The 11,217-nt window shown below is 42.6% G+C and overlaps 1 protein-coding gene across 1 annotated transcript in view; it reads left to right on the top strand.

Moving 5' to 3' along the window:
• Positions 1 to 1,800: 1,800 nt before the first annotated feature.
• Positions 1,801 to 11,217, top strand: part of vstm2b (V-set and transmembrane domain containing 2B) — a 31,949-nt gene continuing 22,532 nt past the window's right edge. The window contains exons 1-4 of the mRNA XM_080433865.1: positions 1,801 to 2,477; positions 3,030 to 3,226; positions 4,753 to 4,782; positions 5,534 to 6,005. Of these exons, the coding sequence (XP_080289991.1) occupies positions 2,405 to 2,477; positions 3,030 to 3,226; positions 4,753 to 4,782; positions 5,534 to 6,005 (772 nt within the window). The 5' untranslated portion in view covers positions 1,801 to 2,404. The remainder of the gene's footprint in view (positions 2,478 to 3,029; positions 3,227 to 4,752; positions 4,783 to 5,533; positions 6,006 to 11,217) is intronic.

Below are 11,217 nucleotides of genomic sequence, written 5' to 3'. Positions count from 1 at the left end.
CACAGCCATGAGAAGTTGATGTTTAAGTTGTTTGAGCTGAGCTATGTGTGCTGCTAATAACAACACAACCTGGATTCGAACATTTATACTCCCTCCCGACCTGTGGGAGGCAACAAAGTGCCGCAAGGCAGGCAGCCGTAACTCGGCGCATGCACAGTTTGATATCATCTGTGTTATACACCTGACCTGTGGGAGGCAGCAAAGTGCTGTAAGGCATCCAGTGTGGTGGAAAGTAGATGAAGAAGAAGGATGGAATAGTTCACCACTGAGGCAAAATATGGGCCAAATAACGAATACAAATGTATAGGCCTACTGAACAATTGAAAGTAGGCTACACTACCAAAAGGCTCCAGGCATGATCGTTTTTTAGGCTAAAAAAGGTCAGCTAGAACATAGCGTAGCAGAGACAAAGAATCATACAAAGAATAAGATAACCCGAAGTCCAACTAGCCAGGCCTAGGCATTTGTATTAAGAGATCCATTAGAAAATAGCAGATCTACAAGCTCACAATGCGTTGTGATGCACATTGTGAGATTTGCGATTTTCAAAACAATCTTGGAAGAACATTTGAGAAAAAAAAAATTGAAACATTTTAACAACACAAATCTTGTATGGGGGTCCCTGGCATAAAATATTTTCAGGTGGGGGTCCGCAGTCAAATAGCCTACATAGTAATTTGGGGGTCCTTGAGTTGATAATGTTTGAGAAACACTGGTTTAAACAACATTTAGAAAAAAATCCCAAAACACCTGCAACCACCAATATTTACAAGGGACTTTACAGGGGGGGAAAGCCCTAAGTCACTTATAATAAGCGGACCTGGCAACCCTGCTACACACACTAGCGCGCGCGTGTGTGTGTGTGTGTGTGTGTGTGTGTGTGTGTGTGTGTGTGTGTGTGTGTGTGTGTGTGTGTGTGTGTGTGTGTGTGTGTGTGTGTGTGTGTGTGTGTGTGTGTGTGCGCGCGCGTGCGGAAGGCGTCGGAGGTTTTACTCGTAGCAGAGCAGAGAGAAAGTTCAGAACAAAAACCTCATCTTAATATGTCACACATATTGGAGAGGGTCGGTTCTAGTAGCCTACGCTATTATAGGTGAGATGAATCTGGCACAATCTGGAATCTGGCACACGCACACAAGCGCACACAAGCGCACACACACACACACACACACACACACACACACACACACACACACACACACACACACACACACACACACACACACACACACACACACACACACACGAATCTGGATTTAGCCTAGGCTATAAAAGCATCAAGCTTCAACTAACCAGCCTCCATTGATCTTTTTTTTTGTTTTAGGGTCATTCCAAGTAGCCTATATATATATAGTCTATGTCGTTCAGAAATGGAAATGATCTGGTGTCGTTCCGTTTCCAATATGGCATAGAAATATTAGGCGTTGCTAATATAGGAGGAGAAGATAGAGCGACAGGAAGAGAGTGCACGAGAGAGACTGAGAGAGAGGGAGAGAGAGAGAGAGAGAGAGAGAGTGCGAGAGAGAGAGAGAGAGAGAGAGAGAGAGAGAGAGAGAGAGAGAGAGAGCCTGCGCGTCCAGAGGGTTGTTCCATCCATTGCTGTCAGATTGCGCGGTGCGCTCTCGACGCACACTAGGCAGCGCCAGGATCCGGGTCGGTCACGAAGGGAGCGGGTGACTGTATGTGCTGGACAGACAGGCAGACAGACAGACAGACTGATCCTCCTTTCCCAGTTGTTGTTGTTGGTGGTGGACTGTAGGACTGTAGGTCTGTAGGACTGTAGGACTGCACCGATCGGGCTGTTTGTGGCTCCATTCCTCGCACACGGGAATAGTTCTGTGATGGGTGTTGCTGCTGAGAGGCGCCTGGGAGAGCTTTCCTACTCGGGGAGAGAAACAGGGCAATGATGATCAGGTCTCTCCCGTTGACCGAGAAGTTTGTTTTCCACTTGACGACGACGACGACGGTTGACGGGAAATTAAAAAAAACGAGTTGCCAGGAATGAAACTTGCATCAGACGGGTCGACCTGCAGCTGAATTGTTCACTTTTTTTCTTTTCTTCTTCATATTTCTGCCTGCCGTGCAAAAGGGGTATTTTTTTGTTTTTTTGTTTTACCGCACCTTTTGGATTGTACGTGTTGCCTGGCTCGTTAAAAAAAGACTGATCGTGGATTGGGATTTTCTAGCCTCATATTTGGATTTGTGGCGAAAGAAAAAAGAAGGAAAAACAGCCTCTGCTTGTGGAAACTCGACATTGATTAAAGAAAAAGAAAAAAGAAAAGAAGAAATACAAGCCCACTCTTTCACGGCCGCTGAGGACTCCGTGGAAATGTGGCTGCTGTAGAATATAGATAAAGTCAAATGACCATCTTAAGTCCCTTTTGAATCGTAACAACCTTTCTGTGAGATGGAAAAACGGGGACTCTACGGCGTCTTTTACTATTTGATTCTCAATGCGCCCTTAATATTTTGTGTAGATGGTAAGTGAACTTCAAAATTAAATGGAAAATAGATATTTTTTTAGGTAAAAGTAAATTAAAAAAAAGGCAAGAAAGGTCTAGAAGCTTTGGCCAGGAGAACGTTTGGCATGATATAGGCAACGAACGTCAATTGCCCGCATAAGGAATTAGGGTTAAAATTTGCTATAGCCTATCCCTATTTCTTGCTGATGTCAAAGTCAACGCTGTCTTTGCCTCCGCATAAATGTTCTTCCAACTGGGCACAAGGGTGGATTATATCCAAATTATATTTAGACGACATAAACAAGGGAAGAGAAAGTCCGCAAATATTGGAAGACGCAGCGCTTGCTTCAGTTGACCAAACATTATACACTAAACCAATTACATAGAGAGTGACAGATTATAAACCATAAGGATTAAGTAATGGTTTAACATGTCTTTAGTTGGCCAAATATGCAAAGTAGCCCAAGTTAGATTCCTTGTTAACATGCGCTATTCTAATGCTCGTTCAGAAACATATTTTGTATTGTGTTGCATCCTTCCTTCCTTCCCATTGCTGTCAAACCCCTGAAGCAGCTTCGTTCACCGAAGTGCCGAAGGATGTGAGCGTGGGAGAGGGGGAGGACGTGGAGATGCCGTGCGCCTTCAAGGCGGAGGGAGCGGCGCCCATGTCGCTGGAGATCCAGTGGTGGTACCTGAAGGAGACGCATGCGACCAACAGGGATCTGCAGCAAGAACTGCAGATCAGTGCGCCGGCCAACAGACCCAAGGTATTGATTGATTGATTGATTGATTGATTGATTGATTGATTGATTGATTGATTGATTGATGGATGGATTACTTTATTAACAGTTTGCACAAAAAAAGCACAGAAAGTAGGCCTACAGTTCAATACAAAAGGATGCGTAAAGGACTAAACCTAAGAAAGAACTATGGCTCGTTTCCATTGGGGATGTGTGTATTCAATTCATTGAAATGAAGCTAATGACCCACAGCCACGGCAAGAAAAAAAAAAAAAAGAGAAGATAATAATAAGAATGATTAAGAAAATAAGTGCGTGTGTGCGCGCGTGCGTGCGTACGTGCGTGGGCGCGCGCACAGTAAAATCCTCAGTATTGATTTAAAGTCTGTCTGACCCGTTAGCTTCCAGTGGATTCACCTGGATTTCCTCTTGGATTTATTTTTTACATTCTCATTTTTTTTTCTTCTTTACATTTCCAGGGCTAAATTGACAAAAGGAATTTGTGTGCGCACACACACGCACACACACACACACACACACACACACACACACACACACACACACACGCACACGCACACGCACACACACACACACGCACGCACACAACCCAGACTCTCTCCAACCACCCAAAAAAGCGATTGCAATTAAACGTGATTGAGCCCAGCAAGGCATTAGCCTACCAGTGGTGGAGGACTTGACTCTCCTCACCCATGCGTGACTGCGGTCGACCTCTTTAGTGCATCATTTGCTTGATTGGTCTTTATTATCAGGACTTGATGAGTGAATATGACAAACGATGGTAAACAACATCATGTGTATAGGTGGATGTTATTCATGTTAGGACAGGACACTTGTCTTATTATTATTATTACTATTATGATTATGATGATGATGATGATTATGATTGTTATTGTCCTGGGGTATCACAGCTCCAATCAGTTCCACTGCTCATAAAATGGCCACAATTTGTTAAGGTGCAAGACCTCAGTTGGATTTCTCTAGCATGTCAAATCTCCTTTTTTTTTTAGCTCACTGCATCTCAACCACCTGAGCAATCAAAGACAATGCCATCTATGGCATTCATGCTAGTATTGTTAGGGCACATGGAGAGGAGAAAAGGTTGAGACAGACAGGAGAAAGGTATATATCAATGGTTTAGAAAAGAGGTTCTCAACCTTTGTGTGGATTTGCGGCCCACCCATCTGCCCACTTAACATGGCAGCCAAAAGGCCGGTTAAACACTAGCAGTAGACACACAGGAATGCTGTCCATGGTGCTAGTGCAGTGGTTCTCAACCAGTGGTCCGGGGACCACCAGTGGTCCTTGAGGGGGGTTCCAGGTGGTCCCCAGCTAAATGATGGAGAGCTGGAAACCAAATGGACCCTTATAGATCTTTAACTCTTGAGAGTGTAAAATGAAACCAAATGGACCCTTACAGGTCCATTTGGTTTCAAAGTCTTGCCACTCGTGTGATAGAATGTTCCAAACTTGTAAGAAAATTATCTATTGAAATAATATGTTTTCTAATAAATAATCATTGTGCTCTCTCACCAGGTCTCTACTAAGGAAGCCAACAAAATAAGCGTAAGTGTCCTTTAAAAGTCTGAAAATGTTCAAACTAACAGGTTTTAAGAGTTCAAAGAGTTCAATGTAGCCAGATTTGACAGAAAATGAAGGCCTATTGCAATTTTGCAGCATGAAAACTATTGAGGTGTGCTGAATAGGACATAATATGCAACCAACGGATGCAGATTGATAGCATCACTCCAGCTGATAGCCCTTGTGCAGTCTGCACTATTCAAATTGAATCCCATTGTCTTCATACTCAGGAGGATATGACCCTGTTAGACGCCATAAATCCAGCTTAGCACCAATGTCTCATACAGTGGACACAGTGGACAGCTGGGCATTTCCCTGACTGTCCTATTTTCTACAATCACATTTTCTACTTGGGTTCTGAGTGCCTTTGATTTGGCTGTTTTCAAACTTTGGCAGCATTGTGTTCAGTGTTTTGACAAGGTGCTTTACTGTTCTGGTGCAGTTTCTTGCCAAAAACTTAATTGAGATTCTTTAGAGCCAAGCCAGTGGCTCTGGTAAGCAGCCAGTATGAGGTCACAACTTGTTCATTTGTCTCCCTCTTATGCAATGAAAGAGAAAGCTACTGCCCCTGAGTAAGAACGCCATGAAAGCAAGCGAGTGACTCGGATGCTAAAAAATTTATTGTGTAAGCATTGCCTAATTATTTGCCCAGTCAATTATCTGTCTGTTTCCCTCTGCCACATTCCCCTTCTCGCTCTATTTCTCCCGCTCCCCCCACCCACCTACTCCACTGCAGACCGTGCGCGTGCAGGGCAACGCCATCTCCCACCGCCTCAGCCTTTCCAAGGTGAAGCGAGAGGACGAAGGTTTGTACGAGTGTCGCGTGTCTGACCTGTGGGCCGACGAGACTCAGGAATATACAGTGCAGGCCACGCTCCGCGTCGCGGCGCGCGACGGCATGCTGGCGGAGGAGGCCGTGTCGCACATCCAGAACCGCTCGCCCCTGAGGAACAGCAACACGGCGGCGGGCAGCGGGGGCAGGGCCACGTCCGAGCCGGGCCAGGGGCAGTGGCAGGGCCAGGGGAACGTGGGGGCGGGAGGAGACGGAGGTCAAGGAGGAGGACATCAGGGGAAGCCCCGGGTGCCTCAGCAGGCCGGGCCCGGGCTCGTCCCGTCCAGCAGCACATCGACCGCCGCGTCGGTGGCCAAGTCCTCTGCCTCGCCACGGCCAGGGAACGCAGCCATCCTGCGGCAGCAGCACAGAGCTGGTGAGTGGAAGTCAACAGAGGGATATGTGTGCGTGTGCATCGGAGGGTTGGAGAATGAGTGGAGAACTGGAGAAGAGCTACAGTGACCCCTAGTGGCGATAGAACAGAGGGGCCATGCAAGCACATTTGTAACCATGGGGCATCACAGCCAGCTTCTCTCTCTCTCTCTCTCTCTCTCTCTATCTCTCTCTATCTCTCTCTGAATTGCAGTAATCCATCCCACATACATATAGCCTAATATGGAGTGTTAAAAAAATCCCTTCCATCCACATAAATATAATACAGCATTTAAGACTCCCTGCCCCCACATCTCTCTCGCTCTCTTTCTCTCTTGCGCGCGTGCGAGAGAGAGACACACACACACACACACACACACACACACACACACACACACACACACACACACACACACACACACACACACACACACACACAGTTTATTCTACAGAGAAGAATGATCTTTGTAATATGTAATACAGAGTAATACTGATCATGTTCAATGCATTTTACTTTTCTTGCACGGGAGAAGGATATAGAGACAGGGTGGCATTCAACATCTCATGTCTGTGCCTTCTTGGTATATGTCACTATATGAAATATAGTTTTAGATTTGATATGCACACATCTGCCGGTGCATTGCAACAGTGTGCAATCCCTATGCCGCTGATATACCGCAAAGTGTTTCTTAGACTTGACATAATTGTATTTTTTTCACTTTATGCTGAAACACAATGTGGTGTTGTTTCCCCACCCACGCTATGGCATTCAATTTATTTGATTGTTAGTTAGCATAGTCTATTATGCAAATATGGGAGGTAGGGGAGGATTCATGCCTCAATTTATTGGACATATTTGCCTGTGTCCATCTGTGTAAGATGCTAGTGTGTTGTCAAGTGGCCACGCTTGCCTTCATGCGCTTGTGTGTATTCCAGTGTGTGTGTGTGTGTGTGTGTGTGCCCGCACGTGCGTGCGTGTTCTGGAATTCTACTGGAGGCATGGACATTCGCTTAAAAGATATTCACTCATTTGGTGTTTTGACGATGGTAATGGAAAGTCCCTATCTAACAGGTTATTACAGCATCTCCCATAGGTGTTTAATCGGGTTGAAATCTGGCGACTGTGAAGGCCATATCATATGATCCACATCATTTCCACACTCGTCAAACCTTTCAGTGGATGGGGGTATTGACATGCTGGAAGAGGCCACTCCCATCAGGGAGTATAGTATTTCATCATAGGATGAAGGCGATCACTCAGAATGGCTTTGTATCGATTTGCAGTGACCCTTCCTTTTAAGGGGACAAGTGGACCCAAACCATGTCAGGAAAATGCCCTCCACAGCATAACAGAGCCACCGGACCGTCTCACTGCAGGGGTCTAGCATTCAGCCCCGTGCCGTTCTCTCTATGGCGACTATAGTGAAGGATGACTCACCTGACCAAATCACTTTTTACACATTAATGTAGAACAGTTCCTTTGGTCTTAAGTTTGTACCACTGTATGGGTGCAACAGTTAATCGAACTAATCATATATTATATATATATATCTATATATATATATATATATATCTATATGTATATATATATATATATATATATATGTATATATATATATATATATATATATATATATATATATATATATATATATATATATATATATATATATATATATGTGTGTATATATATATATATATATATAGATATATATATATAGATATATATATATATAGATATATATATATAGATATATATATATATAGATATATATAAATAAAAGCACGGACAGTCTTAGTCAGATAGTCTTGTGAGATTGTTTTAGTTTTTATTCATTTTACTTTTACTTTTTTGAATACAGTAGCCAAAATAGCAGATCTAGCAGGCTATTTTGGCAATTTTTGTGCAACACTGTTTTACAAAGAAATATATATATATATATATATATATATATATATATATATATATATATATATATATATATATATATATATATATATATATATATATATATATATATATAAAAAACACTGAACTCTCAAATGTGAGTATGCTGCAATAACAAACCCTCATGGTCACTTAGAACTTTTTCTCTTGCCTTCTTGATCCAAAATTGAGGTCAACTTGCCCTGCTCAGCATTTGTATACGTGCCAAGTGTTTGTTCAGTAACGGAGTCTCCCCGTCTCTCCAGCTCTTTAGTAAACAGAAAATGCATTTTCAGGAGAGAGAACTCATATACAGGATACAGGATAAACAAGATAAATTGTGAGTGATGAGACAAAGAATTGAGCAGGCAGAATTGGAATTGGAACACCATAACATTGAAGCTCCCCAAATGTGTACTTGGTTGAAATTGGCAACCCAACTGAAAATGTATGTTCTGCTTATATAAGACCTGGCGAGATAGAGAGAACACTCTATACCCAGGGTTGCATTGCTCATGGGACGGCCTTGCACGCCGTGCAGGAACCTATTTTACCGCAGGAGGCACACGCAGGCACACGCATAGATTTAAAACGACTTTAAATTCACACCTCAACAAAGTTTACAAAGGCTCCCGACTCACACCAGGTGGATTAACATAGGAATGAGCCTAGATGCATATCAATTGTCCATTGTGTGACCTAGTAGTGTAGGTGTTAAGCGGCGTGCGCGTCACGTCATTAAAATAGAGTGCAACCACGTTCCAATTCAGCATTGCAACACTGTCTATACCAATAATCACTATCAGAATATATAACTTTAACCTTTTAACAAAAGCATTTAGTTTTAACAGCGTACATGCGATTAACATAAATAAAATGAAATTAAATTGTTAGATTGTGATATTAGCAAACATTAATATCAAACATATAAGACAGTCTACATTTCCCCAAAAAGGAAATGCATGTATTTAATTCAGTCTGACCCGAAACAGGGATAAAAACATATCCCCCACCACCGGACATCAAAATGAACGACCAGATAAGAGGAGGGGAAAAGCAGAGGCCATGGCTGCCCTATACCCATCCCCCCACACCAAATCCAACCCCGTGCGCATGCACGTGCGCGCACCCACATCCACCTCTTCCATAGGTCTCCTCTCTGGCTCCCCTTTAGATCGATGGAGCACACTTGTGAATAATTAAATCTCATTGAATTCTAAAGCAGAGCCCCTTGCTGTGTCAGTGCTACTGCTGACACAGTGCCAGCGTGTGCACGGCTCCGTGGCCGTCACGCGGCCCTGCATCACTGTGTGTTTCCTGCTGTGCGATTGAACACACCAAGGATTTGTCAGCGATGTAAATGGACTGCATTCATACATCGTTGCTTATCTCCATATTTTGAAGTTTTTTTTTTGTAAATGAATGCTCTACTTTATCATACAACAGCATCACACACAAGTATCAAAAGTAGCAGATCTACAAGCTGATCTACGAGCTTGTAGATCTGATACCTTTTTTGAATTTAAATAACAGTTTTGGACGATATCTGTCACATGATGCGATATCGCCATCCAGGCGCCTTTGAAGCGCATACCACTGTCACGCTATGGCCAACCATTTTGCTCAATGACAATTAGGGCAACTATCGATTATTTTCTTAGCGATTATTCTATCAATTACGTTTTAGATTTATTGAGAAGCACGTTTTCTAATGTACATTTAAAAAATGTATATATCAACGAATCGATGAACCATTTAAGTGCTATTTTATCATTTGTCGTGTGATGGTGTCATGACAAAAATAGTGAACATAGCAGATCTACTAGCACACACCCCGTCAAATCACAATGCATTGTGAGCTTTTGGAATGGCTATTTGCAATATAATTTATATATAATAATCGATTAAATTGTCTTACTAACTGTTGCACCCCTAAAGATAATAATACATTTTCAACTGAAAACTGAATTTTGCTATAATTTTTAGCTATAAATTAACCAATTAAAGGCTATATACTTAGTTGACAGGTATCCCCCACGATTCTATGCCAAGTTCACTCCTTTTTTCCTCTAAAAATTGACCCTTACTGATCTATTTGGTTCCATTTGTACGCTCTCGCAGTTAAACTAACACTGAGCATTTTACAGTCTAGATTGGGGTCCCAGACATAATAATAAACCATACCAAGACTGGGCATCCTTGAAATTAAAAAGGTTTGAGAATCACTGATTTAGATCCTGCGGTTTGGAGCATGTTGCTCGTGACACATTTTAGTGTCGCACATAATGAACCCACATACTGTATGTGCAAAAGGAGAGAGCCAGATGGTCTGCGGACAAAACCTTCTAAATTATTACCAGGCCTATGTTGACAAATTTGATCTTTTATTAAATCTCCATATTCTGTGCACTTCCCTGTTATTTTGAAATCCATCTTGTAGGCCATTGGTTCTCAAAGTGGGGTCCGGGGACCCCCAGGGGTCCTTGAGGGAGTTCCAGGGGGTCCCCAGCTACCAAATGGACCATTTGGTTCCATTTGTACAATCTCAGAGTTACATTAACATTGATTTTACAATATAAATTGGGGTCCCAGAGATAGAAATGCCATTAAATGGGGGTCTGTAGCCTAATGCATGTCAAACTGGGGGTCCTTGAAATTAAAATGGTTGAGAATCACTGCTAGAGCCGTAAAAATCTTCTCTTATGGCGGTCCCTGGCATATCTTTTCAAATGGGGGCCCGTGGGCTAATAAGTGTCAATTTGGGGGTCCTTGACATGAAAGAAATTGAGAACCACTGTTGTGTGTATTTAGTATGGTGGAAATCATAGGGCTGTACAACATGGCTCGACATCTTAACTGCACTGGTTATTCAAAAGACCAATTCATATTAGCCCAGTGTCTTTTAGTCCAGTGGTTCTCAAAGTGGGGTCCGGGTAGTTCTGGGGGCCCCCAGCTAAATGATTGATAGTTAGGAACTAAATTGACACATAAAGGTCTGTAACTCTGATTGTGTACAAATTGTAACCAAATGGGTACATGTTGGTTCCATTTTACACTCTGTTATGGGGGTCTGTGGCTAAATGCAAAACCAAACTGGGGGTCCTTGATATTTAAAAGTTAGAACCACTGTTTTAGACAAGAAATGTCCCTTATAAGGACACTGAACTCCAACTGCTTATTACTTATTTTAAATAAAGCTAGAAAGAAAGCAAGAAAGAAAGCAAGAAAGCAAGAAAGAAAGAAAGAAAGAAAGAAAGAAATGTCAAATGTAAATTCATGTTGAGAAACT

This window comes from Gymnoscopelus braueri (assembly GCF_963280865.1).
Source record: "Gymnoscopelus braueri genome assembly, chromosome: 1".
NCBI classification, from domain to species: domain Eukaryota; kingdom Metazoa; phylum Chordata; class Actinopteri; order Myctophiformes; family Myctophidae; genus Gymnoscopelus; species Gymnoscopelus braueri.
Note: the sequence above shows the minus strand (reverse complement) of the source record. Positions and strands in the feature narration are given on the sequence as shown.